This window comes from Meira miltonrushii (genome assembly GCF_003144205.1).
Source record: "Meira miltonrushii strain MCA 3882 unplaced genomic scaffold FA14scaffold_1, whole genome shotgun sequence".
Lineage (NCBI taxonomy): Eukaryota > Fungi > Basidiomycota > Exobasidiomycetes > Exobasidiales > Brachybasidiaceae > Meira > Meira miltonrushii.
Window position 1 is genome coordinate 147,767 of NW_020289943.1, and position 27,998 is coordinate 175,764.

At 43.7% G+C, this 27,998-nt stretch overlaps 10 protein-coding genes across 10 annotated transcripts; 3 read left to right on the forward strand and 7 right to left on the reverse strand.

Moving 5' to 3' along the window:
* The first annotated feature begins 426 nt into the window (after positions 1-426).
* On the forward strand, positions 427-836 carry FA14DRAFT_159007 (uncharacterized protein). The gene has a single exon (XM_025498014.1). It carries the CDS (start codon positions 589-591, stop codon positions 817-819), a length of 231 nt encoding a protein of 76 aa, XP_025356784.1. The 5' UTR covers positions 427-588; the 3' UTR covers positions 820-836.
* Positions 837-3,184: 2,348 nt separating this feature from the next.
* FA14DRAFT_175795 (uncharacterized protein) lies at positions 3,185-3,640 on the reverse strand (the record flags this gene model as incomplete). The annotated part of the gene is made up of 1 exon (XM_025500607.1): positions 3,185-3,640. The coding sequence occupies one exon, from the start codon at positions 3,638-3,640 to the stop codon at positions 3,185-3,187; it is 456 nt and encodes a 151-aa protein (XP_025356785.1).
* Positions 3,641-5,384: 1,744 nt separating this feature from the next.
* On the reverse strand, positions 5,385-8,344 carry FA14DRAFT_151927 (uncharacterized protein; the record flags this gene model as incomplete). The annotated part of the gene is made up of 11 exons (XM_025497494.1): positions 5,385-6,008; positions 6,068-6,228; positions 6,337-6,369; positions 6,523-6,543; positions 6,585-6,600; positions 6,661-6,738; positions 6,813-6,990; positions 7,014-7,035; positions 7,075-7,142; positions 7,164-7,341; positions 7,501-8,344. 11 exons carry the CDS (start codon positions 8,342-8,344, stop codon positions 5,385-5,387), a joined length of 2,223 nt encoding a protein of 740 aa, XP_025356786.1.
* Positions 8,345-13,295: 4,951 nt separating this feature from the next.
* On the reverse strand, positions 13,296-14,278 carry FA14DRAFT_175798 (uncharacterized protein; the record flags this gene model as incomplete). Its single annotated transcript, XM_025500608.1, has 4 exons — positions 13,296-13,473; positions 13,542-13,662; positions 13,997-14,190; positions 14,265-14,278. The coding sequence occupies 4 exons, from the start codon at positions 14,276-14,278 to the stop codon at positions 13,296-13,298; spliced, it is 507 nt and encodes a 168-aa protein (XP_025356787.1).
* A 3,745-nt stretch (positions 14,279-18,023) lies between these two features.
* On the forward strand, positions 18,024-19,739 carry FA14DRAFT_159012 (uncharacterized protein). The gene is made up of 3 exons (XM_025498015.1): positions 18,024-18,616; positions 18,694-19,024; positions 19,341-19,739. Exons 1-3 carry the CDS (start codon positions 18,342-18,344, stop codon positions 19,677-19,679), a joined length of 945 nt encoding a protein of 314 aa, XP_025356788.1. The 5' UTR covers positions 18,024-18,341; the 3' UTR covers positions 19,680-19,739.
* FA14DRAFT_159014 (putative RPL43B-60S large subunit ribosomal protein) lies at positions 19,480-20,490 on the reverse strand. Its single transcript, XM_025498016.1, has 2 exons — positions 20,227-20,490; positions 19,480-20,135 (listed from the first exon to the last, which is right to left on the reverse strand). The coding sequence occupies exons 1-2, from the start codon at positions 20,258-20,260 to the stop codon at positions 19,891-19,893; spliced, it is 279 nt and encodes a 92-aa protein (XP_025356789.1). The 5' UTR covers positions 20,261-20,490; the 3' UTR covers positions 19,480-19,890.
* A 49-nt stretch (positions 20,491-20,539) lies between these two features.
* FA14DRAFT_159015 (cytochrome c) lies at positions 20,540-21,176 on the reverse strand. The gene is made up of 2 exons (XM_025498017.1): positions 21,088-21,176; positions 20,540-21,003 (listed from the first exon to the last, which is right to left on the reverse strand). Exons 1-2 carry the CDS (start codon positions 21,123-21,125, stop codon positions 20,718-20,720), a joined length of 324 nt encoding a protein of 107 aa, XP_025356790.1. The 5' UTR covers positions 21,126-21,176; the 3' UTR covers positions 20,540-20,717.
* A 421-nt stretch (positions 21,177-21,597) lies between these two features.
* FA14DRAFT_169485 (uncharacterized protein) lies at positions 21,598-23,427 on the reverse strand (the record flags this gene model as incomplete). Its single annotated transcript, XM_025500212.1, has 1 exon — positions 21,598-23,427. One exon carries the CDS (start codon positions 23,425-23,427, stop codon positions 21,598-21,600), a length of 1,830 nt encoding a protein of 609 aa, XP_025356791.1.
* A 150-nt stretch (positions 23,428-23,577) lies between these two features.
* On the reverse strand, positions 23,578-24,359 carry FA14DRAFT_175802 (uncharacterized protein; the record flags this gene model as incomplete). Its single annotated transcript, XM_025500609.1, has 3 exons — positions 23,578-23,789; positions 23,847-24,250; positions 24,316-24,359. 3 exons carry the CDS (start codon positions 24,357-24,359, stop codon positions 23,578-23,580), a joined length of 660 nt encoding a protein of 219 aa, XP_025356792.1.
* A 429-nt stretch (positions 24,360-24,788) lies between these two features.
* On the forward strand, positions 24,789-27,964 carry FA14DRAFT_128652 (BRO1-domain-containing protein; the record flags this gene model as incomplete). Its single annotated transcript, XM_025496875.1, has 2 exons — positions 24,789-25,202; positions 25,278-27,964. Coding segments are annotated over exons 1-2 (3,084 nt in total), but the record flags the coding sequence as incomplete, so codon positions are not given.
* Between the last annotated feature and the right edge of the window lie 34 nt (positions 27,965-27,998).

Consider the following 27,998-nt stretch of genomic DNA (forward strand, 5'->3'; position numbering starts at 1 on the left):
CACTTTGATATACAAAGACACGGTGTCTGCAGGTACAAATTAATGTGTTTCTTCGCGATCGTCCATACCCCTGCCGTATACGAGATCACACTCTATTGAGCATATTCATTACCTGACGGTTGGGTATACGTGACAGAGTAATCTGTTCGCTTCCTTTTTGCTCCTTGACTCTGCAATGTCGTCCGTGTGTAGTTCTTACTTGCACCTAATGAATGTGATTTGCGTTTTAGTCATCGTCACATTCATTCTTGAGGACATACGACACAATTTTAGCGCGATGCGATTGCAGGCACATCTAAAAGCCACAAAGAAATTGAATTTGTTTCGCAGATGATATAACGCGCTGACGACATACAGAATTTTTTCCAACGAATGATCGCGAAAGTCTTCAAAGGCAAAGAATAGTTTATCAATAAAGATTTTGAGATCGTAGATAGGGGCTTTGGGGCAAGTGCATTCAAAGTTGTCGAGGATCACACGCATGTGCTTATCACATTCATTGATTTCATTACTAAAATCCTAGTATTCTGCCGTTACGGTCGTAGCATTATTGCAAGCAATTCTTTTACATCTTCTCTTAAGATCCATATGTCAAAGGATCAAAATCTAAGCCGTGAGGCCGAAGCGCGGTTACTCCGTGGCTTTCGGAAATTTTTTATCGAGCTAGTTTGTACTGTTGCTGCTGGTATAATTAACACGCTCCGGGTCATCATTGCAACCCTTAGTCTCTTCTTGGTAAAAGGTGGATTTGCAATTAAACAGGTGTGTGGCAACTTCGGTATGACATTTCCTCCGGAAGGATTACTTGCGAGATCATGAATGAAGATCGGCTGCGCAGATGAGGGTAGGAGTAAGATTCAGAGAATTACGCGAACAAGATACCTTTACTCTACTTGTTTAAATGTTTAGTCAATCGAACACCAATCTAATAATACATACACCAAGCGATATGCCTCAGCACTAACCTTAGAAGCGGTGTTCAACAACATAGCACATTTTTGCCCCTTTTACTGTTTCCTTTTTGCATCACTAAAAGTATAGCATGATGAACAGCTGGATGTTTTTGTATGTCAGATTTTGCCGACTATGATCGTCGAATTGATCGGAGATCAGAGAACCTGGGCGGAAATACATTCGATACTAATGCGGCGTTTGAGAAGGGGCACTCAAAATTTCAGTTTGATCCATTCGTTCGGATAAAGCAGATAAGATTTGGTCACGCTCCCAGAGCGGCCCACAAAGTTTGATATCGATCATGCAGCAATATTGTCTCATAAGAAAAAAGGATCAACCGACATTCATGAGCTAGCTCGCAGTATTCCTCATAACCAAAGACCTCGCGCCACAAAGGGGATCCGAGAAAACAATAGACTAATTTAGCGCGTATACTGCAATGACTGTGATTTTACAGGATCCGATCGATGTTCATGTACCTCTTGAATCACACTGACGAAGCGCAGTCAAAGCCCTGTATTTGATAGATTACGATGTAAATGGATCGATCAATGGGAACACACGGTGTTTCCACTTTACCTTTATATCCCAAGGAAGTACAAATTTCATTTAGGCTGCTTGAGTAGTGAATTTCTGTATAGAAACATCAATTTTCCTAAGGGGATTTTCATTCCGCCTTTATCGCCGTTACAGTTTCATATCGATCTCTGCGCCACTGCACCAGATAAAATTCGCGAATTTTATTCACCGGTATAAGCAATTGAGAAAGCGTTTTTGAAAAGCTTTGCGTAAGTAAGAAGTCTGATCCTCCTCTGATTTTATAGGTGTGTTCTTCTTTGCTCTGAATGCTGGTAGAAAAATAAAAAGAGGTGTAAAACCTCCGATTAAGTACAGAAAGTGGAGGCCTGGCTCGCTATTGGCTTGCAAGCATTTTACAAAGTAGGTTGCTTGATATTCTCAAAAAGACCGTATTATCACCACTGACATGAACTCTATGTTTACGAATTCCTCTTTTCTTCACAGTAATCGCCGTTTGATTCGTTCTTATTTATAGGGTCAAAGAATAGACCAAAGATTTAAGCGTGCGTCTAACTTTGTCCGCTCAATGCGAAGAAAATGCAATCAAGCGATATAAAAACCCAAGAAAAAAAAACGAAATTGTGTTCGATCGTTGCATTTCTTTTCATTCATCACCATCTCAAATTTTGCTTCGAATCCCATCAAGAACAAATGAAAAAAATTGATGGCTCCGTCTGAGAGATATACACGATATTAGCGAATCACACCTACATGGCTCAAGTTTCTTCCCTTGCTGCTCTTGTAAAAGTAGTTTCACATGATCTCATTGATTCGGCAATCGGTATTGATCCAGCAACAATGGAGTTTTATAATGGAAACATGAAAAATTCGCTATGTTTTCGAAAGACGCTCCAATTTCATATTCATTTTCTGAGAATGGACGAAAAATAATAGAAAAAAAAGGACTGCTTCTTTACACATGTAGCTACTTGACATACTGGCACACGTCATTCCCCAAGTACAATTTGTTCACGCATCCCATCCTGCAATTAAGTAGTAGAACTAGGAGCGCCATCTAATGGTATTTTTTATTTGTACGATCCGGGCACTTCAGCTCCAACCGCGGTCACATCCGGACTGCTTTGTGATTATTTAAGGGAACCGCAGCCTTAGGCATTGTGTCAATCATAGAGCTTCGGGCAATAGAACACTGCAAATTTGAAGGGAAGTGCGAAAAATACGTCCGGGTGTATTTGGCTGCCTTGGTTTTTTCTTTTATTTTTTAGCCGTTCCGGGATTGAGAAGATGTTGGATGCCAACGACTATCCATAGCGCCGCTCATCTCAAGTTATGAGATTTTCTTATCAGCGGCCCACCTCGACTTCTTATAGGCTGTCGTATCCGATCGACTACATTTAAAAGTTTGCGGAATGGAATAATTAAGAGAAATGCGTGCATGCGTTTGTTGTGAAAAGGTTGATTAATTCTGTGGTTTGATGCCCGCGCTGATAGCTTATCTTATCATATGGCCTGAGGGAGGGCTTGTGGTGGGGTTATTTGCCGAATAGAGGCTCGCTCACGATCGTGTCTGATAGTAGAAAACGCATGTACCGCACAAACATCCCGCAAAAATGCTGCGCTTGCACCCTGTTGATACTAAATAGAAGCTCGTTCCTGTAATTGACTCTTCTGATCTGTGGATGACATAAACTTATAGACCAACAAAGTTTTCTGAATGATTGGCTTCCTGAAGGGTTGTTGAATCATCCGTATCCACAAGCTCTTCAACATCGTTGCAAATTTGTCTTCTCTGGTTTGCAGATATTGAAATAAACGGGAAATGAAGCTGTTGAGATTGCAAACTTGACGCGCGTGTAACAGGCCATTGAAGGAGCATTACTGCACATTCCAAACTAGCAGGGCCCAGATATTCCAAGTAGTTCAAAGAAGAAAAGATGGCAGGATACGAAGACCTGAAGATGGAGCAGAGAGAGGAAATGTATCGAACAGCAAAAATGTCTTGAGGCTGAGTGAGTTCGCTGACAGAGACGGCTAACATGTCGATCTCTTGCAACACTGTATTGAAAAGATCCACAGCCTTGTCAATATGGATTTCATTTGGACATGCATTCCACATTTCACGCCATGAAGAGCGCTGAAGCGTCATCCTGCAAAGAAGTACCGTCAAGGCGGGTAAGTTTCGGAGAAAATCGACCTACGTTGCAGAGGACTCACATATGTGGCACAAGGCATAACATTGAGTACGCTGAATTGACTTGCAAAGCGGTTATCTTCAAACGATCCTGATACTCTTTAATTCTCGATAAGAGCTGCAGTCGAGAGCATTGCAAGATCAGATATGCCGAAATTGGAAGGCCTAAGAGTTTAAAAAGCGGCAGATCCTGTGGAGAGCAAAGGTTTGAGGGGATTGTACCATTACCTCGAACACGCGAAATGAGAGTATCAAGATATCGAGCGAGGCGTCGACACAGCAGCGCACTCTTGATCGACCAGTCTTCTTGCCGCAACTCGTTGGTTGCTTTTACCTCGTCTTGCAGCGCTAGCCATACGTCTACGAGAAATTTGATTCCAGAAATCTTAATTTGTGTCTGTAATGAGTTAAGGTCTTCTTCGCTGTCGATGCTAGCGGAGTGCTCAGCAATCTCCGGTACTTGCCTCAGAGCAGCATCCCATTGGGACTGCTTGATAGCCAGCCAAGCATTTTTGACTTTGATTTGGAGAAAGAAAGAGTCGATCAAATCTGTGCAGTGAGACTCTGATTGATTATACTGTCTGCTCTCGCTAAGAAAAGCAAAGCATCGATCAAGATATACGCGAGATTCTGCTATTTTGCCTCTAGTTTCTAGAAGGTGAGAAACCATCAATAGGGTTTGAGCACGGAGGGCGATCCCTTTGGAAGGTGCAGTGCCGTCCCATTTCTGACAGTCGACAAAATCCAAAAGATATTGTGCTTTTTTAAGATAGCCCTCTTGGTATTTATGAGTTTTGATTTGCTCATTCATGCGAGTCGAGAGAAAAGTTGGAGCGTATAAGCTTGTAGTTGATAGCCAGGCAAATATGAACTGTAATTTTTATTTCCACGATTGCTGAACCACGGGCACTTGTATATTTTTTCCCATGCGAATGGTGTTCTAAGACACCGTGTCTTTGTTGCCAAGAATCGAAGTATAACCCTCTCTACTCTCTACAGACATCATATAGAAGCAAGTAAGACGCACAAAAATAGTGGTAACACTACCTTTCCCTCATTTACGGGGTTGGAGAACAACTTTCCGCCTTAACCTCGAGATTTCTCATTTCTACAGAGTAAAACGAGGCTCCCCCTCAATGATTCATCTCAAGCTGACTATCTCTATTCCTTCATGTGTGCTCAGAGCTACATGCGTGTGTAGAACTATCCCGGGAAAACGGTACGAGTAAATCAGTAAGCAACAAGAGATACCGAACTAGTAGTGTAAGAATTCGTGAACTATCTCCTCCAACCCCGAAAGTAAATTTGCCCTTGTGCGGGGGCGCGTGCGCTTCTATGCCAGTCCAACAAAATAAATGTTCAAAACACTATTTCTCTTTTTTTTTTCGAAATCTTATTTCGTCTCGCGTGCAATGTAGTATCTGGAGCTACATATCCAAAAATCATTTTTTAAAAAAAGTATATATGATAATCGTAAACATGACTAAAAGGCCAAGCAAATCTCGTGATTTTTTTCAGAGTGCATTGAGTAGCTTCCATCAGTCTAGAAAAAGAACTACGATGCAGTTGCATGACATGTAGAGACAACAAATACACCGCCTTGATGAAGAAAAGGAAAAGGGAGCGGTCCCGTGCTGAATGAAGCGAAATGTAAATACAGGAACAAGAGGATCGGCTTGACGATTTGTATTCAATCAGACTAGTTGCCAGCTTTCTGCCTTCGTTGGATGTAATTCCACATCTCTTTTGAAGGTTTTTGACTTCTAGTGTAAGTCAGGATATCATACCAAATACCTACATTTTGACCGACACCAGAAGTGTCAAGTCTGACAAGAATTCTTACCTCTTCTGCCGCCTTTGCTGTTTTCCCTTCAATTTTTACAGAGATGCGTTGTCCACTTGGATAGTTGAGTTTTGGAAACCATTTTGCCACCACTTTTATCGGTATGAATATTCTTGGGCTGTCACGACCATAAATGTTTATGCGCCTTGATGAGTTTGCAGGTAGCGTTCGTGAGAGAATTTTGAAAGCCGGATCATCTTCGTCAAGCTCAGCGCTTGGCACGACCTCTGCGAGAGTGGATGAAGCGAGTGCGTCTGGTGAGGATTGTGCTCTTCCTTCCAACGCAGCTTTGTGTGCCAGCTTGGTGAATTTGGACATTTCACTCCCCAGACGAAAATCGGCAAAGATTGGAACCCATTGACCCAAGGAGGTGGAAAAAAGAATCAAGCCAACGCCTTTCAGAGATTCTCTCATGTCTTGCGACAATTCTGGTCCTTCCCATAATGGTTGACGGGAGTTAAAGACCAATTTCACGAAAAACTGCAGATGGAGTAAGCTTTTGGACAGCAGCAAGATCATGAATTCCGGGAGGCACTTACAAATTCTTTTTCCTCGTTCATCTTTGAGAAAAGCGTCCTGATATTATCCGCCATAGGCACAGTAACGCGTTCGCCACTATTTAAAAAAGCTATAATTGCGCGACCCTGCCTGGAGAGGGGCATACTACCCATGAGGAGCTCTCCTACATCTGGATCTTTGCCTAGAAATCGGGAAGTTGTCCGACTGTATTCTGCAAGTGCATTTCTGGGCGTCAAGAGGATTCGATCAGTAAAGAGCTTTCGATTATCTTCAAGCAAGCAGAACTTACAGTCTCCGAGCCATTTCTTTCTCAGGAAGATATCTGATGAGACGATCACCAAGCTTTACAAGCCACTTTGTCCGATGAAAGATTGAGTAGAATTGGAGATGAATCTACCCCACGAAAGAAATACGGTTAGCCTATTACCATTTCGTTTTCCAGTGTCTTCTGCAAGACTTTCAATAATACACTCACGTTCAAATCTTTCAGAATTATCTTCAAGCCACCATATATGGTGTGATATGATTCAGACATACTGGGAAATAGATCCGTCTAGGACATGACGTGTATCAGTGAAACAGAAATGGCCTTCAAATCACGTGGAACACTTACTTTTTCACTGATATCCCCTGTAAGCAAACGGATCGATAAAAGTAGCGGTTGCCGGCTTTCGTTATCGACTCCAGAGCGCTGGATAAGAGATAATGAGAATTGAGCGAATCAGACTTCGGTTGCAATGAGAAGAAAAATGGTATGATACTCACTTTCAAAATCTCTTGCAAACAATATTTTGGTATGAAAAAGCCTCCGAAATTACTCGCCTTCCAAGGAAAAAATGTCTGTGCTTTCAATTTGATCTTGCTTCTCTTGATTCTGAGTTGGAACTCTCTTCCAGGAAGAAGAAGTTGGAAGGCATGTAAGAATGGACCACAACAACGAGATCTGAAAGAGAGGAAAGTGCTTACCCTGATTGTAGTAGTCGTGCAACTTCTTTGATGTACAGCGCATAGAGTCGATTGTACTTACACTTGATTCTCTCAAGTTCACGTCTTGAGTGGATAGATGCTTCAGCTTTCAGTATTCGAAAAGACTCGCTAGACTTTCAGAGAACTCACAAATTTAGTCCACTTTGACACAGAATGCCGTAGTATAAGTATGTGTTATGTAAAGCACAGGCGATCGGTGCAATAGAAGCATTAGGACGGAGCTCGCCCTGTGGCGAAAAGAGTTGCGCCTGTTCCATGCAGGGAGTAGAGTTGAGTCCGATATAAGACACAGCAGGCAGACCGATCTCTGCGCGGAAATGCAGGTATGATTTGTCTTTCCGGTAAGTGCCCAGAAGGCATGACAGCAATGCTTCGAAAATCGCACACATTAGGTTCGATTCTTTGGAGGAGAGAATTAGCAAATCGTGGTCAAAACTTCTGGCAAAAACGCAACCTATTTACTTACCTTGCGATGGTACCGTAAGAATGTTTGCAGGCAGAAAAAACAAGGATCCCTCCTTCTCCAATGCGGATGCGGCATATTCATGAAAAAAGCTCTCAAGACGGCGCTTCTGTTCATCGCTATATACAGCTTTCGCAATCTCTGCATAATGGCCTTTGAATCGGTGTAGTAAAGATTGGGATCTACCGACATAGACAGCAGATACATCACAATTCTGGTTCATGAGCACACCAATATATGTGCCTCCAGTATCTTGCACTGGCAACTCTCGAGGATCTCCTAGCTCGGCCTCCGCACAATGCTGGAGGTTACCCATGAGAACCTTCAAAAGAAATTTCTGAGCCGGTTCCGAAAGCGTGCTGAGGAAGGTGTGTTGGAGGTGCTCATTCTCATGGAGTAAAGAACGTACACCTGACTCTTCCAACAATGCCATCTTGGAAGTTTGTCCAAAGGATGCTCGCGAAAGCCTTGCAAATGCGGAAAATATTCTAGCAATGACAATTTTCAGATCATGGGTAGGATTTTTTGGGGGAGCACAATCAAAGTTGATGGGATCTCGGTGCGTTTGCTGGTCATCTTCGTTGGATTTGCTAACGAGGTTCTTCATGCTTCGCCATTCCGACTCTGGATTGAATGCTTTTAATTCTTTCCACACCTTCACTTGAGATAATTCCGATCCGTATGTCAAAGGATCATACCCTAGCCTGTGAGGTCGAAATGCAATCCTTTCATCACTTTCGGTAAATTCATCTTCTGATTGTTCCGTACTCTCACTGCTTGTATCATCTTCAGAGCTTTTGAAAGATGCATCGTTCCAATGCACGGTATCCATTTCGGGGACATTCATTTTTGATCGGTGGGTGTGGGCAGACAACGGCTCAATATCAAGATCAAGGTCACCTTGAGAGAAGTTCTGTGGCGAGGTTCTGAGGCGCTCTCTCTTGCACGATTAAGAGGGAGAATGAGGAACCGAAAAGTACTAGCAGAGCTTACCTTTGCGCTTTTTATAAAGATCATTGGCTTCCTTTGTGTGACTGCAATGCGACAAAGCAAAGTATTGCTCCACAACTTCGCATCTCTTTCTTCCACCTTCACAGTCTCGCAGTCCTCCTTTGTTTTGACAACTCATCAGAAGAAAGAAAAGGATGGGGGTCCCTTTGTTGTCTGGCTTGTTTCCCTTTGTCCCACGCGGTCCAAGTTGGATTTCTCTTTGATCCCTTTGTTCCCCAAATTAATCCAGACGACGTCTCCTCTGTTGCATCTTCACTGATTAAATGCACCTTGCATTTGTTTTCCTTTCCTGTATCAAGATCGGGATGGAAATGCAACTTCTGTGATGAATCTGGCACATTTCAATGTGCTCTAGGATGAATGCTTATGTACTAGTCTTGTCGCATCTCCTGTACGGGTATCCAGGCTATTTCTTTTCAGTATTTGTGCGCTCAAGCTTTCATTCTGAGTGTGATGTGCATATCAATTTGTTCCATCGACAGCCTATGCACTGCCTCCAGACTATCTAGAAGAACAAGAAAAAACCTTTTGTTTGATTGGCTTGCTTTATCAGGCGATGCATTCTGGATCGTTCACTTCAACCTTGCGAGGGGTTGCTGCATTTCTTTTCTTGCAAAACGATCGTCAACTTAAAAGACGCGGCTCGGTTTATGCGTAAGATTCTGTTATAATTATTCTCGGCTGCTTGAATGCAATGCGCATTGATGACGAGAAAAAAAAAGACGCTTTTCTCGCATTCAACGTCCATTTGCTAAATTCCTCTTCCTGAGGCCGTTTCATACAAAGCTTTGTCTGCACATTCTTGTACTTGAGCATGTCTTCAACCTGAGGAGAAGCTCTGTGATTTGTTGACAACAATCTTTGGCCCATCACATGACCCATGAGACACTTCTCCCATTACCACGAAGAGCATTTCCGAACAGCGCAATATGCCAGTGCCGGCGCGAGACAAGCGCGTTATTTTGTGTTTGTCTGTATTAATTACCTCACGCATCATGATTAGATCTACAGAATCTGGAGTACTACCTTCCCTAAAGACGAGCCTACTCGTCCGTTTCAAATGAAGCGAAGTGAATAATAAGTAAAGAGAATAGGTGGTGTGCTTCCACACAAGGTTTGCACATATCACAAATCACATATTTGATCGTTCAGTAGTCTTTACTCAAGGCATTTGAGAAGATCGGAATGTTGAGAGCGCACATTGTATTTCCTTCGACGAGATCTTGTAACCAAACAGTTCGAACATTTGTCGTCACTCCATCCTTTATCTTGGTGTGATGACATAAGCGAAATGAAGTCTATCTTCGCATTTTCTTCCTCGAGTGGGTCGTCGTCTACATGGAGAGCGAATGAATTGTCAATGGTGCCGTGCCGTGTAAATTTTCCGACATAGATTGCGTTTCCGTTGATTCTTTTCCGCATCAAGCTTTTACGGTCTTTCCTGCTGCTCGGGTGATTGATGTAATTGTGACACAGATTCCGCAACAGATACTGATGAAACGTCCCACATTAGCCCACATTATACTGCCCCCTCTCAAAATGTAGGAAACGTCAAGTGTATATACGGTCGGGGTCTCAAACATGTTTATTTCTGTTTATGTTCAGTGTGTTCTCGGAACGCTCTATCGTTCACATTCACTCATCTCTTGAAGACTGACCTTTTTCGTCGAATGGTGGGTGGGTGCGTTTAGCGTGTGGATAGTGTTCGCGCGCTTCGAACGTTGTATCGGAGATGCATGACATTGGATTGAAACGGACTTTACACTGCAACACTCTGTGCTATGTCATATTACAATCACTTTGGCCGGGCTATTATGAAAGTGTCTTTTCGTGTCCCTTGAAGCTTTTGGCACTTGTCCAACCGGATACGGAGCATATTCGCCCTGATTAGGCTTTTTTGTTCTGATCGAGAGAGGAAAGAGAAAGCCCTGTCGGTGTCGGTCCTTCCGGCCCGATCAGCATTCAACAAGCGCTGCACCAGCTAAGCATATGTGTATCGCCACTTTTGCTTTTCTAGACTGCGCGTTCGCTTTACTCTTCTTCAGATACAGCCCCGGACGGCCGATCTTTTGAGTATAATTTATGCAAGATTTTTGGACATGCTACCCATTTTGCTTTTGTTGCAATATTTTCTACATTGAAATGGAGGGTGTCTAGACTTTGACTAGAAGAAAGATCATCGTTGTACAGGTATGATCGAAAATAAAGAATAGTCTTTCCCGGCCAATTCAGCGAGCAGGAAGAAAAGGATGTGCTTTCGCCTGTCTCGATAGCACAGGACACTTTCTTTGGTCAGCTTGTTTGCCAAATTGTTTTTCTTTGCGATCGCCGTGCCAACCGGACATTTACATATCGTCTTCGAATTCATTTGGTCGCCCGACAAACAAACGTGTATAGTGGAGCGACTTCATATACACATGTGATCCAGAAACGTGTCCAAAGAAGGCTCTCAGAAGGAGCCTGTTTCTGATGACGTGAGAACGCGAAAAGGTAAAAATATTCGTGCGCGAACCTGACAAAAGCCTATCAAATTGTGTCAAGACGACGGATTCGGGGTCTTTCAGTAGCTTTTCAACTCTTTCAATTACTCTCAGTAAAAAATGCACGAGAACTTCAAAATTGTGTTGCATTGGTTTGGTACAAGCAAGAAAGAAAGCAAAGTTCAGTTATATTCAAAGTTCACCGTTTCTGCGCTTGAGTATGCATAAAGGTGCAGGAAATACGCACAAAGAAAAAGACTCATTTAGCAGCTTCATTGAACAGCACCCAGTGCGAGAATGGCACAAGACCTGATCGTGAATAGCAATGGCCGGCTACATGCTTTGGAGACGGAGATCGGCTTGCGGTTTAACATGATCATCAGAGTGAATTTTTCGTTCTGACGAAGACCGTAGGTTGTATTGCACGAGCAACATTCCTGCCCAAAGCTCTCCTGTACTGAAAGCGCACGTACCCAGCGGAGATGAACAATCGTCTTTGCAATCCAAATAACACTGCTCGAGTCGATCTAGGTGAGATTGCTCAAAATGAATTTTTGTGGAACTGATCTTCCCCACATTCATATCTCTAAAGGGAGCGCTGGACTTCAATATTGTTTTGTTGAGGTCTGACAAGAATGGAAATGCGGATGAATCAGATTGACAAGCTTGTTGGGAGAGTACTCTTTGCTGTTCAGGCGCACTGTGGTCCCAGCGCAACATTTTTGGTCCTAATACAATCCTATACAATTCATCTGGGAGGCAAACTCCTTCGTCTAGATCTGCTTCTCGATCATATTTTTGCCATTGTTTCGGCAAGATAGGAACTTCACTAATTGATTGCTTGAGAAAGAAAGTAGCGCGTTTCTTTTTTTTTGCACAAAACCCTAACCGACATCCTCCTCGAGACAGTCCAGGTCGTCTCCCCAGTGACCATCCATTCAGAACGTCGTGTACCTCTTGTTCTCGATCTGTAGTCTGCCTTACTTCGCTTTTACGTTCGTCATCTTGCTCCTCATCCTTACCGCTTGCTCGAATTCCAAGCACGAACGAAAGACGTGAGGTGACGCGAACGATAGATGTGTCCAGAGGTGTTACTGCAGCCAAATCAGATACATTCAGCCAAATTGAAAAAGAGCCGTTTTCACTAATCCCTCCACGTCCAATCGAATCGACCCTGAAGCCGCTTGTACATGTTGTTGTGCAAAGTTCTCCATTGTCGGCCTCGGTATCGCAGCATGCATCATGCGCACAATCTTTGAGCCTTTTTCTTTTTCACCCTCGAAAAAGGATGCAGCCGGTCTTGGAATTTCCACAGATATTGCCTTACGCATACGACCATACAGACGCGAATCTTGTTCGTCTTTGGCATATGCTGTTCTTTCGTTCAACTCTCCGTACAAATCCGACAGATTACTAGACTGGAGCGTCTCCAGTGCCCACTGCGGAGAATCGCGATAGTCTAAAACAGCTGAAATAGACACCACCTCATACGCTCGGTTTGCCAGCGTGATTGTGCCATTAAGCAGTAAATTGTCGCCTTGATAGATTTGTGGCAATCGGTCTAAGATCACGCTGGCATTCAAACCTGGCAAGTCGATTGACTCATCATCCTTTTCCTTCTCGTTAAAGAGTCTGAAGCCCCTCCGATCAGCAGACCAAATGAAACCGCTCGTCTCGTCAATTTGAAGTTTGAGACTGCTGTGGGAAGGGGCATTGATCGTGGGCTTTGAGGGTAGGAAGGTTGCATCACCTGCCCTCAACTCGATCTCGGTGCCGTTTCGCAGGGTGATTTTTGCGAAATAGGCCAGCAAAGAATATTCGCTATACTGCAATGAAGGTGTGAGTCTGCTTTGTGTCGAGACTACATCTATCCGAATACACAAAACTCACAGCAAGATTCCATTTCTGACGGCTTCCTCCAAATACGCGCGGAAACGTTTGTTTCGTGAAGGTGCTAAAAGTTTTCATACTGCTCGGGACGCTTACCACAAATGGCTCAAGGGGAGTCATCTGATAGTCTGAATAGAGAATGACAGGATTGCGATAAGTAAAAAAGAAAGGTTCCTGTACCAGGACAGAATACGTACCTTCGACAGGGTCATGCACTTCGCCCATATCGACTGACACTTCAAAGTGTGTTTTCTCGATTTGCCTAACGACGAAATGATCTTTCGTGCGAACTATTTTAGCGTACTCCTCCAATTTACGATCGTATTCCTCCCTCTCCTCTTTGTAAGGGTCGAACATAAAGAGGCCCGATTCGTCGTTCACCGATGTTTCATCGTATCTCTGGTATCTATACTGATCCTATGTGCGATTCCACATCGGCTCTTTCGGAAGTTCGATTGATGGCAAAGGATAACGCATGGCTGCGCCTTCAGTCGATCGGAGTACCAATGACCATCGCGCAATCTCGCAATGAACGGGATTGCCCATGTTCGTCATATTATTGATCAAACGCGCATCGCCGTATGCGATATGACCTCTGCCGATAGCATGAAAAGGTGATGAGCATGATCCCTGGATATAGCACAGCAATGAAAATGCACCTACATTCGTAAATCATCCGCGCGGACTAGGATAGACCATTTGCATTGATGAGATTGTTCTCCGGTTTGTGTGGCATGCTCATCGCCGAGAGCAATCGAAGGAGCCGGACTGTTGCTAGCAAGCGCTGAGATAGTTTGGAGGAGGAGCAGTAAGGCTATGTAAATGGAAGGAATCATTTCAACAACTTATTCATGTAACGATGAAGGTCATGATAGTCAGACACCTCTGCATGTATAGCTGATGTTATCTCGGACTTGAATTAGTGTGGTGCGCACGGGCCGGGCCAACTCGAATATGAAACTAGGAAGCAGGTGTCAAAGCGCACAAAAAAAGGACAGGCATTGCACTTTTCTCGTGCTTGCATGCACCTTTTCTTTTTCCCTCAGCAGCTAGAGGTGCAAATCGGAAGGTGTTGTGTAATTATACCCACAGGTCGGTTGGATGGACTTTCCACCCACACTCCAAAAGCAAGGTTTGGCGAACAAGTAGATCGTGAAAACATCGCCTTTCCCTTTGTTCGTTCGTTGTGAAGATATTTGTCGGTAGACAATGTTGATTCGTGCGATTGAAAACTCCGTCTGGAGCTGACCATCTTTTCCTGTAGATGTAAATCACATTTTCGTGTACCTCGAAATCGTCTACACGAGCAAGACTGATTCAGGAACAGGCGCTAAAGAGGACAAGTCAGCACCAAGAAAACTCAAAAGACTTGCGAAACATTCGAACAAAGCCAGTAACATCTTTCCGTGGAGAGATGATTTTTCTATCCCTTATCTTCTCAATGCTTTCTTCTTTTCTGCAATAAGCAGAATCTGTTTCTTGTTTGCAATAAGATACGACCCTTTCCTCCCTTCTATTGATTCTCTTACACACAACAGACGAAGTATACTCTTGACGTTAGGGTGCGCTTCATACATGATGACGATAGAATCGGTGTGTCTCAAGTATAGTCTAGATGTTTGTCTTTCATCTGTCTGATTAGATCAAAGCATTTGCGAGATGTTCGGAATCATTAAAGTCGGTACCTAAACTGCAGCTAGTCTAGGATTTTCTCAAGAACACGAAGTGTCTTGCTTTGCGAGCCGTGCACGACAGTAGGGGTTCTTGATAGGCTGCGCTGGCTTGCAGATGTCCTTGCTGCTTCAATCATCTGCCGCCATCGAAAAGCAAACTTGAAGCGAGCGATGTCATTATGAAACTTGAGAGTTTCTTCGCAGCCATGCGGCTCCTACATCTCGCCATCTTTCAATGGAAGCGCAAAAGACAAATCTGTCACCTTCAAGGTGTTCTTCGACATCGAGGATCAAGGCGAGGATGAAGACCGCGTGATTATGGTGTTATTTGATGATCAGCATCCTTGGAGGAATACAGCCTCTGTCATTTCGCAATTCATAAGAGAAGGTATCGATATGCATTTGCATTCGGCAATCTCCGATATGGTTCTCCTTGTTCCAATGGCGTCTCAAAATAATTGCTTCTTTACTCAGATATACAATGCATTGTAAAGAAAAAACTTTCCCAGGTGGCGAGGAGGTAATTCAATTCGCAAAGAGCTTGAAGCGTGATGTTGTCTTCTTCAGTCTTTCCATCTGAAGATTTGGCTTTGCGCTGCATGAACCAAGAGCCGAGAATTTTCATTATCACGACAAGTTATAAGCCCACTAGTACGTCAGATGCTCTTTCTTGCCATTCGACTCTTTGTATCAACCTATACCATATTTTAAGATTACGTTTTATTCATTGGAAGTAAGAACAAAATGTACAGAAGTTATACAAGACACTTCTGGCTGAATAATTTCTTGTGTCTAATCTTTCAAGCTGATACAAAGATTAATAGTACTGAAATGAAGTTGACAAGCTCTTTTGCTACACAACGACATACCATACAACATGCCCTTTTCGTTATGTGTATGCATTGATCACCAAACCTATGTCAGCCCAAAAATTATGACTATAGCAACAAGAAGAATGCTTATGATTTATATTTTAATGGTCCAATCAAACCTGCTCCGAGGAATGAATACCGTTTTCCTCGTATTACCAAAATGGGAAACAAAATCGATTGCAGTCGCAGCATTTGCAATGTATAGCTTCCCAAAATATGGGTAGGGTTTTATACTACCAAAGGCGATGCAAAACAAAACAAAAAACAATTTGAGGAATCACACTTCTCCTTCCAGGATTTGATCGTATTTTGTGACGGAGAAAACATTGCGATGTGGCACGAAGCTGATTTTGCAATATAAGACGCATGACCCCCTTTGATTTCTATTTTGCTAAGATTTGACAAGTTAATTTTACGCCGACAGTACGATCAGATCCGATCTACATATCCTATCACGTCACGAACACTTGGCATGATGGCTCCGTATGGGATTGGGAAGATTCAATCAACAAAGTTCCATGTTTATTTAGATCGGAGTTGTAAGAGATCCTGGCTAGCAACAAAAACCTAACACCTTTGTCCATCCTGCACGCCCGGGGTGAACACTTTTCCACGTCCACGAACCAAAAGTCCGCTTGTGCTCAAGGTAATCATATACATAGAGATTAACTATCTCAAAAGTTCCCGTAGATCAGACGAAAGCTCCATCGAACGCGACGAATCAATCACAGATTCTACCCAGGCTCGTGACTTCTATGCAATGATCGCATGGCTCTATCATGCAGGAACATTTTGTCCGCCTCTTCTGTCCGCAATTCCGCTTCGGAGCAAATACCGTGCGCAGGGCCTAGAACAGTGCTTTGAGTAAGGCACATGAAAGATGGAAATTTGGAGCAATCGACCACTTCAGCATTCTACATACGGAATAGCAACGCCCCTTTGACGTTCATCCCATTCACAAAAAGAGTTCCGCCCGTTTGTGCTCAATGGTGATACCTACCATAACGATCATCCCGAACCGAGTTTGAGTATCTCAGTCAAACTTCACAGTATAGGAGAATTTATGTAAATATTGGAAACAAGCAGTATCCTTGTTGTGTTTCTCAAATAGCGGCAGTACAGTTGTCTCTGGAAGTATCGATGTCACGAGGAGTGATTGGGCAATAAAGCCAGAATTCTTTCGCCAAAATATTGAAAAGGGCGGGCTATCAGATCTGCAAAATTGATGCACTTCGGTCTCGCATAGTTGAAGTGCTATTTTTTTTAAGATTGGAACGATCGACTAATAAAAGAGAAGCTTGAGTCGTATGCAGGAATTTCAATTCTTTCAACAGAGAGACACCGCTACCTTGACAGCGCAACGCATACGAAAAGCTTTTTGGAAGAACACTGTTGCGCGTATCGAACGCAAGATATTTAATGTGGCAAAAATATTGCCATTTAAGAAAGTTTGCTTGCTTGGCGATCAAATGAAGGCACTGTGATACAGTGGAAGTTGCAAATCTCTGCAGAATGTCTATTTAGGCTGGAAAGCAGGAAGGATAAAGCTTTGAATGCACACAAAATAAACGTAAGCGATCGCTGTATGATCTAGATCATCTACTGGAAAGCACGATTGAACATCGAGGTTGCTGCAAATGCCTTGCCATGCATCAGCGCTTTCGACCGGAAGGCATTTTTCACTTAAGCATCGTGGCGATAATCAAGTCCAAGTATCTCCTCTAGAAATAGTGGAAAGGGTCATGATGCAAGTCACCGTCCGCATCCTTGCGCATCATCAAATTTTTCACGCGATAGAGATAGGCAATTTTCTCAGTGATCCTACTTGCACGTGTGAGGATCGATGCTGTTAGCACACTTTCTCGGCTCTAATGTACCAGTGCAGAATAACTGAGTAATATCGTCTTTGTCGGCATCACGAAATTCGAGACTTTTCCATGATGGCATCTGTCAGAAGTTTTTCGGACCAGCTTAGTCCTTAGCACAGAGAACATCAGAGAGACTAGTGTATATGCTCTATTTCTCTCTCGCACATATCCACACAGTATTCCGAGCAGTTTGGAGAGAACAGCGACGAAAAACAAAAGTGAAATGTCAGTCAGAGCAACAAACGTCTACAAAGATTGTAAAATTTTTTCTATCCTTGCCGGTGATATAATCCGATGTAGATTGCAGAAATATTGCATCATCCAGCATCCTCGCCTTGATTTTGCGATTGGTGCTCAGGATTTCGCTTTGTACGACCTTTGAGTTATCTTTCATTAATTGCGCTTGAGAAAAGCAAGAAGTACGACGGACATTTTAGTAATATAATAGTAATATAAGATGGCTTCCGTAGGCCGGTAAGATGACGTCTTGTGGCAGCTGTAAGTGACGATGAGTTGAATGTCTTTGAATCGTTAGTACGCGTAGATGGTTATTATTTATCGAAGAGACCCTTTCCAGACACCGTGTCTTTCTTCATATACTATAATTTGTTCCTCGGCGCTCTTCTACAGTGCATCCTATTAAACCCTGCATATAATTGACCTGCAAGAATGTTCTTCAACCTTGGATTTTTGCATCAATGTCTGTTCTGCTGTGCGTTCTCTCGTCTCAGGCAAGAACTATTGAAACTATTAGAAAGACAAGACAGCGATAAGAGATCGGCGCGGGCACTAAACAGATTAGATGCTCCAAGCTCGTTTACGTAAAACGCGAGAATGCGAGCCTAGGTTGACTTGCATACATCTTATAGCACACGCAATGGCGCGTGCGCTGCCACGCGAGTTAGAAGGTGTTTGCTGGATTTGGATGGGAAGAGATCAAAAAGTTTCCTTCATTCGATCATCTTACCTCGCAAGCTGAATTGGTTGAAACCACCATCAGATTTCAAAGTACTCTAATTCATTCGCCAGATTAAATCGATTGTTGTCGCCATGAAAACCCACGGATCCTTCGCAGCCTTGTTGCTCTTGATTCTCGCCATCATGACTTCCCTCACATCCCTTGCAAGTGCAGGTGATGATACACCTGTCACTGTCAAGGTATATTTTGACATCGAGCATGATAGCAAGGACATAGGACGCATAGTCCTGGGCCTATTTGGAGGCGTGGTTCCAAAGACTGTTGAAAATTTCAGAGCTTTGGCTACAGGCGAAAAAGGTTATGGATACAAAGGAAGCGCTTTCCATCGTGTTATTGAAAATTTCATGTGAGTAAAACAAACACAAAGACCCCGCCTTCTGTTGGCAGCCTCTGATGATGATGATCATATTCTCCTCCAAACAGGATCCAAGGTGGTGACTTTACCAGCGGAGATGGTCGTGGAGGAAAGAGCATTTACGGTGATCGTTTTGCCGATGAAAACTTCCAACTCAAGCATGCCGGACCAGGTACCCTGTCCATGGCTAATGCAGGAAAAGACACAAACGGAAGTCAATTCTTCATTTGCACAGTCAAAACATCTTGGTTGGATGGAAGACATGTCGTTTTCGGCAGAGTGATTGAAGGAATGGACATCGTCACATACGTTGAAAAAGTACCAAAAGGTCATGGTGACAAACCTGTTTCGCCCGTTAAGATCAAGGATAGCGGTGAACTACCCTTGGCTGCTCATGAGGTAAAGGATGAACTTTAAAGAGGGGGGGGCTGGAACTGATTTTGACAGATCGGCACTTTCCAAAAGGATGGAAGCAGAGCTTCAAGGCCCCTTCAATTTTGCATAAGCACAAGAATGTTTGCTTCAATCTGACATGTACTCGAAAACAACGAAGTGAAATCGAAACAAGAATGAATTCATTACCATTTCTGGTGGGCCTTGAGCAGCTCTGCTCCCTGTGTGAAAGTGCTTGATGTTCGTCTGAGAAGCAGGTCCCCCTCCCACACATTTGATGAGACATGTACTGATATTTCGTATGCCTACCTCTCTCCCACAGATGGAAGCTATACAACAACCTTCCCTTCCCAATCTTCCACTTCCCAAGGGTGACGTACCTACTCCCATCGTAGCAGAAGGCAAGACTGTCACGATCGAAGAAGCATTACAAGCAGCAAAAGCCTCAAAGCCATCTAGCAAAGGAAGTCAAATCTCGACAGTTTCATTTCTGTTTGGATTCTTTGCCGTTTTATTCATCATCTCTTATCTCATTCACAAAGCAGGCGGTCCTGGCGCGATTGAAATGGCAGTAGACCGATTCATCCTACGCATGACAGGAAGACGTTTACCTGGCTCAGTTGTCGATCGTAGCGGAGCCTATTCTGCACTACCACGTTAATCTCACTTTGTATTGCTGTTCGTTTCATATAATAGACATCATCTTGCATGCCTGCAACACACCCAATGTCTGAGAACAGAGAAATTGTCTGAATTTTTGTGTGATGTAAAATGGTATGTTCAGAAAGCGTTTGCAATCAGAACATTGCTAGTGTAACAAAAAAGTATGCAAAAGGTGGTGTTGGCGAGAATTGTCGAAAAAGTGAACCACTTTATGCTTCAGTCATTTCACGCAAACGACGGATTGTGCTGCGAACAGTGGCGGCAGCAGTTGTGCTAACAGTCCATGCTCCTCCAGCGATAACCTTTTTGCATGATTTGCATTCCCAAATACCGACAGCTTGACGTTTGACTGTGTCTTTTCCGCAGAAAGTGCAGGTGTAACGGCTGTGTTGGGAAACTTCAATCTTTTTGATTTGACGACGAAGGGAAGAACCATAACGGGTACCGTATTTACCTAAAAAGTGAAGGAGAGAAAAAGAGAGATGAATGAGCATTCTTGGTCGATGGAAAAGCTGAACGGTGAAGCTGATTGTTGGGATACCTACCGGTGATACCGGCCTTGACTGTGCGCTTTGCCATCTTCAGGTATGTATGTGAATTTGGTTGATGGATGGACGTAGTACGAGACAAGAATGATCACAACCAAATGTTGAAGTCTCGTTGGAATTTCTGGAAAGGCGCGGCGCAGGCTGTGGGTTTTGGCAAGACAGGCAAAGCGCGCAAAGCAGCGCGCAAACGCAGAAGCAATACCGCATGCCGCTGTACACGTGATGTGCATTCATACCAAATCAAATCGGAAACACGCGTTATGTAAGCAATTCTTCCCTTTCCGATTCATTCCCGCTATCACAAATACAGAGCAGTGAATATATTGATTCAAAAAAGATGAACACAATGTGTATATGTATAGATCGATTACAGGTTCAAAAGTCAAATGAAGCACAAATGAAAGAGAACAGAATGAAGACCATCGTCTATCGAAGTCTAACTAGCAAAATCATTTAACTTGTGTGATTGAATGCTTCTATTTTCAGCTTTATTTTGTCTCCTCTTGGAGGAAAGTGATGAGATCATTTCTGTCCTTTGGCTTCTTCAAACCGGCGAAAGCCATCTTTGTACCAGGGATGTACTTCTTTGGGTTTTCGAGGTATTCGAACAAAGTTTCATTGTTCCATTCGATACCCTTTTGTTTGTTTGCAGAAGAATAACTGTATCCTTCAACTTGACCGGTATGACGACCGAACAATCCATGAAGGGAAGGTCCTACCATGTTCTTTCCCTCTTCACATGAGTGGCACTGAGCACAACGGGTCTTGAAGAGACTGTCAAGGTTGAAGAATGAAAGGGTTGTGTAAGTGGCGTGTGTGTGTGTGGAAACAACGTGCATCTTGCTATTCATAACTTACCCTGCACCTTTCTTTGCGTCACCCTTTTCGAAACCCATTTTGATTGTTATGTGAGTGTGAGTATGTGGTGGAGAGAGGGAAAGTTGTTTGAGATGAGATCAATAGGTGTAATATGTACGGCTGATTGATTCCCGATTCAAACTTTTTAGTCAGAAGGAAATGCAGGTTGTCTATGCATAACAACACTACTTATTTTTATTCGTTCGGCGGTTTTTTCCCTTTTCTCTCTTTTTTTTTTCTCTTCGCCTTGACTTTACGCCCTGCTTATGCATTGCCAAAAAGAGCCAATCACATATTCCTCATTACGCAAACTTTACATTGCAGGCAGACAGGCGTACTTAGGGCTGTCCCTTTTTGGGCACGCACCCTACGCCTGCTTATTGGGCGTCCCGATGTTTTCCGTTTGAATTGCTTACGTACACAACTGATGACCAAAATGGTATTAATCCAGGATACATTATATTATACAGTCTATTATCCTTTATCTAATTTCTATCTCTATCTTGTTCATTATAATCCTGCAATCGTACCATCTCCACTTTCCGATTCAATCATATTGCCATATTCACCTGCTAATTGTTTACCACCTTGGAAATGGTCTCCTGCTCCTGCCACTCTTGTCCACTTTGGTAATTCTAGATAACCAACTTCGGGTCTCTTTGTGTCTAAAACCATTGTGCCTTCGAATGCACACCATCCTTTGGCAATCTCTTCATCTACCTCGGAAACGCTTCCATTTGCATCTACTGTGAATTCTTTTTCCTTCAACGGTTCATCGCCTTGCCAGCCTTGACGGGCCATACTTGGATGGAGCAAAGGTGCATGCTCTAATACATGTGTTCTAAGCCAAGGCATTCTTGCTCCTTGTTTGTACTCTTCATCCTGTTTAGGTAGTGCAGGTTCTACTTTTGTCTCTTTTGCTAATTCACGTTGAGATGGTGAAAGGTAAGGAGGTAAAAGCTCTGATGGCATAAGTTCGACCAGTACCTGTCTGGTTGTTGTCTTGTTGACAATATCATCACTGGGGGCCTGCTTCTTTGACTCGTTAAAGAGAGCTCTGGCAAAATCTGTGACGGGTGCATGTAACCATCTTGTTGGCTGACGGATACCTTGCCACCATCCCAAATGCCCTCCACCTTGTGTGGTTGCCAGGACGATAAAGTCGGTGTGTCCATATTTGTCCGGGTTAGACTCATCCTCATATCCCATCAAATGACGTAAACCTTCTACACTTGCAGCTGAAACGATTGGATCATCATCAGCATTAAGAGCCAACATTGGTCTTTTTAGCCCTTTGAGGAAATTCAATGCGCCTCCATAATTGTAGTAATCGTCAGATGTCTCGAACGGGAATTCACCATATGGCTTCGAATATCCTCCGACCATTCGTGTCAGGCAATCATCAACGAATTTGAGTGTCTTGCTACTGTTGCCGCTCGTTTCTCCTCGTTCTTTAGCGTATTGTTGACCACATGCAGGATCGATCAGAATATCCAGAAACGGTCTCAAATCTTTGTTGAGGTCCAATGTGGCAGCATGTCTTGTTCCCAATCTGCCAAGATTACCGTTCATTGCACGAGAATAGATGTGACGTCTGACAGTATTGTTTTCCATTAGATCACTCCCCTTCTTCAAATCGAATGGCGCAGCACACACGATTCCTCCTAACAAAGGTGTATTATCACCTTCTTCTCCAAGGTATTTGGCCATCACATTCGCACCCAGAGAGTATCCAACACCGACCAAAGGAGATTCGGGATACTTTTTACGAATATAGAGAATTGCACAACGTAAATCCGATGTTTTTGCTGCACTGTAAAGTTGCGAAGAGGTAACGGGTGTGTTTGCACAACCTCTGAAGTTCACCACAATACACCTGTATCCTGGCCCGCCTTCTGATCTGGGTAAGGCTAGCTTCTTGATACAATGACGAACATAACTTTCTTGACTGCCTCCAGTTAGACCATGCGTGATGACCATAGTTGGTCGATCTGCATCCTTGTATTCGGGTTCATGATCGCATTCATCCAAGCTTATTATTCCACTCTCGGGTAATAAAAGGACTGAACGTGTATAATGCACAACATCGATATCTATCGTATCTGCTAAAGTGCTGTAAATTGTTTGCAAATGACCGGAAGGAAGTTGAGGAGAAGGAGTGAATGATCCGTTGGACAATGATGGACATTGTTCCACCAACGTTGGAAGGGAAGATGCCGGCAAATAGGATGAATTGGTAGGGCTATCGTTCAAAGAAGGAGATAGGAGAACATGAACCTTTGTGAAAGAGCTTGGTGCCAACTTTAATGGCGACAAGACCGATCGTACAAAAGTTGACATTGTTAGGGTTATGGTGGTGGGAAGGAAGGTTGTTGTAGTGAACCGGTTAGCAATAGCCGTTGTAACACCGCAAACAGGCGCAGGCTTAGGGGGAAAAAACGCCGCGGAGAAAAAAAAGTACAACAAGAGAATGATATCAGTGGAGCATGTCTATAATTTATACAAAACATCAATACCCATATTGCTGAATTTCATCAACCTTGAATGTTCAAAATCGGCCAAATGAACATCATGATGAATGTTGAAATGCTTGGCTTTCGTTGCATGTAAGATACGAAGAATGAGTGCTTGCAAGTGTTCGAAATTGGAAATGCAAGGCACTTGAGCAGATTCATGCTTGCTTCTCTCTTTGGCATATTCGCCTGTTGAGCAATGTGGTGGTTAGGATAAAACATTTAACTCTTATTTGCTTCACTCACCATGACAACCAATCCGATACGCTGCCTTGAAGAATTCGCTCATCATGATCTCTTTTCTCCTTTCCCACCAAAATTGAAAAGGTGAAATGCGATATTCTGAAAAAGTGACTGTTTGTACTAAACCACATAAACAAGGATGCGAAATGTTTGAGTTCTGTAGCTTTTTGATAAATGCATCAATAAATTCTACCATATATATTCGACAAAGTTTGATCTCCTTCCATAATATTGGAAGTACAATTTGACGAAAATGACGACATGTTTGAGCAAGATTGAGTAAATCATAATTTCTACGTATATCTTGCCATTCGCGCCATGCATCCGCCATTGGCTCAAAATTGTATTCTCGTAAGCGGAAGGGCATATTGATGGCATGATCAGTCTTTATGAAATCAGTGATGCGACTGAGAAGCGAAGGTTAGCCAGTGCAAACTAATGGCGTGCGCCAATATGCCAAGATAAAACTCACAGTAAAATCTCTGGCGGAAGAACATGTTCTCTACCTAAAGGCATGATGATGGTTGATGATTTAATGACTGAAAATCAAGAATGATGGTACAAGAAGTGATCTGGTAGATCTCCTGGATCTGATGACTTAGCCAAAATTGGGCTGAATTGAGGAGGCAGGGATAGATCTCATTGGCAAAATTTATTTCAATTAACGACCCGTGCTTCGGCATTCTATCTATCCGGTTTTCGGCTTTGCGATGCGGATAGGTATTTTCCCCACGAATTCGCACGTTAGGAAGACCATGGTTGATTTTTGTTCCAGCATGGCTGGAGATAAAGATGCTGATCACGATGTCATGGTATAAGGAAGGAAGGCACAAAGGTACGCGCATTCACCGGGCGTATGCTGAGTATATGCACCAAACTAAGGGACGTGCGCCAATAAGTAAATACATCATGATCATACCCCATTCATTCTACATTCATTGCAACCATCTCTTCCTCACACAATGTCAACGCCATCGCAATCTCCTCTGTTGCGCATCCCGGCCAAGACTACAGAAGATGTAGATTTGGCAAGTGCAGTTGGTCAATTAATCTTGAACTCGTATGGTCAAGATCCAAAAGAATTCTCTGAACAACTTTCAAGCCTCAATCGTGCAAGACAAGATGCCGTTCGCGGAACTGCAGGAAGCGATACAACGGCTAGAGATCTTTTGTATAAATGGTTTCATATGCTGGAAATGCTTGAATTACGATTTCCAGAACTGAGAGCCCCTTTTCCTTGGAAAGATGCATTAACAAACAAAACAATCACTCAACAATCTTTGGCGTATGAGAAAGCAAGCGTGATTTATAATTTGGCCAGCATTCTTTCTTCTCTTGGAGCAAGGACAAACAGGATTGGTACAAACTCCATCGCTGCTGCCGCATCTCCATCCTCTCCCACAAGCCCTCTCAGTCCAACCACAACCGGATCAGCTTCTGCTCCAAGTGCCGCTGCAGCCACAGGTACGAAGCTTGCTTATACTTCCCTCAGACAGTCTGCTGGAATGTTGAGCTACATCAACGAAAACTTCCTTCACGCTCCATCCACAGATATGTCAAAAGATGTCGTTCGATGGTTCATTGATCTGGAATTGGCCCAAGCGACAGAAGTGTTTTGGGAAAGAACGTTTGAAGAGAAAAAGGGCGGAAATTTGGTAACAAGGATCGCATCACAAGCAGCTACAACATACACAAGCTTAGCAGAAGATTCCAAAGAATGGATCTCAAAAGGCGTATTTGAACGATCATGGGGATTGCTTGTGCAGGTCAAAGCAAAACATTTTTCCTCCTTGGCGCAATATCATCGTGCTTTGGTTGACGATACTGCAGGATCGCATGGATCATGTTTGGTCAGATTGACGCTTGCCGAGACATTATCAAAAGAAGCACAAAAGTTGTCTGCTCAATTTGCAGCATCGGCAGGATCTTCTTCTTCGTCCAGCTCATTGCCATCGGATGCTGGCTCTTCAATGAAAACAATTGTGGATGGTCATTTGGCAATCGTAAGCGGCAGAAAAGCACAAGCTGTCAAAGACAATGATCTCATCTACCACGACATTCTGCCGACCGAATCGACGCTCCCTACCATTGAGCCAATGGCTGTCGCTCAACCAATGTCTATCCAAGATATCTATTCGAGTGCAGAAGTGCAAAAAGTGACGGGAGCAAACGCAACCGGTTCAGCTGCAAATGATTTGTTTTCCAGTCTGGTTCCGTTGGGTGTGCATGAAGCTGCCAGCATGTATAGTGAAGAAAAGGCAAAACTCGTACGTCAAGAAGGAGAACGGGTATCGGATGCAAATGCTCAACTGGAGGCTGTCTTGGAGTCACTAACACTACCAAAAGGGTTGAAGAAATTCAAGCCAGACGGATTGCAAGATTTGCTCAATCCTGGCAGTGAAGTGTATGAATGGGCAGAAGAGGAGATCCAAGGTGGAGGATCGAAGGGAGAAGATGGAGTGGGAATTGGATCGGGTGCGATTGATGGCGCATTACGAAAAGTGTACGGATCTCGAGAGCAAGCTAGAAGGGACTTGGATGAGGCTGCTCGCATGCTGGACGAAGAAGCTGCACAATGCGAAAAATTGCGTGTTCGACATGGTGATCGATGGACACAATCACCCAGTGGGTTGGAAGCAAGATCTATTCGAACCGATCTGAAAAATAACAGAGAAGCATTACGCCAAGCGACAGAAAATGATCAAGCCATCGAACAGCTTTGGAGACAATCAGAGCCAACTATTCGCGTTCTCCTTGGCGGTAGAGAAGCTCTGGATACTGCTTTTGCTGAAGCTTTGTCTGGGCAAAGTGCAACTGCTGGCGGAGAATTGGTTGATTTGCTGGAAGATGACACTTCTTCTGACGCACAAAAGGAAGAATTGCGTTCCAAAGTCGCAAAAATTGAGTCCAATTTGTCACTCTTACATCGAATCAAAAAGGATCGTAATGATGCACTGACGGAACTACGGGGAAGGATTCAAAGTGATGATATCTCCCATATCCTTATTCTCAATCGACGTGCGGCTCCTGAAGCTCAGAACCAACTTTTCCAACAAGAATTGGAAAAGTTTCGACCTCTTACACAGAGAATTGCACGCAGTCAATCCGAACAAGACCGTATCGTTGGTGAAGTTGAAAGCCTATGGGAAGCACTCAATAATGCACCCGAAGGTCGTGGCAGAGCACAAGAATGGACCAAGAAGAACGGAATACGAGAGAAGCTGGTTGGAAATTTGAGAAATGCCAAAGATGCCAATGCTCAAGTTCGTGCAGGCTTAGCCAAAGGTCTGTTGTTCTACAATCAATTGGAGGAGATTGCGACAGAACTTCGTAGAAACTCTAAAGCTTTCGTGGAAGAGCGTGGAATTGAACGTGATCGTTTAATCAGAGAGGTGGACGTTGGCAAATCGTACGATGGAGGTGCTTCTTCGCTTGAGGGCGCATTTGGAAAGATGGGCGTTTCAGATCGGGGATCCTCTTCTCGTGCTAGTTCACTGGGCCCAGCACCCATTCCGCCACCTCAACACAGTGGATTTGCATCCCCACCTTTGCAACCCATGTACGCTTCTCCACTCCCTCCGCAGAAGCCTATTCAAGCGAGCTCACCATATGACAGCTTAGGTACAGCATTTGGTGGTAGCGGACCAGCACCAGCTCCTCCTCCATCATCGCAGTATGGACAGCCATCTCAATATCAATACAGCCAACAACAATATCAACAACCGCAGCAGCAGCGGCAGCAGCCACAACAGCCCTACCCATCTCATTTTGGCACCACAAGTCCTGTCCAATCAACAGGCTTGCCACCCCCACCTCCGCAATGGCAATCATCTTCTACTTTGCCCAACACAACACAGCGAGGAGGCCCTCCTCCACCACCACTACCTGGTCAACACCAAAACTACCCTCAAGTCTCACAGCAATATAGTCAATATCCTCCGCCCAATAGTGGCAGCGGCTCTTTCCCGCCGCCACCGCAACAATACCAACAACAATATCGTGGTGGTCCTCCCCCTCCTCCGCTTCCAAATGCAGGGTACGGTCAAAATCGGTATGGTGCACCTCCTCCTCCGTCGCACTATGGACAATCTGCTCCGCCACCGCCACCACAGCAACGATGGCAACCTCCCTATTAAAATACAATTGTCATGAGGT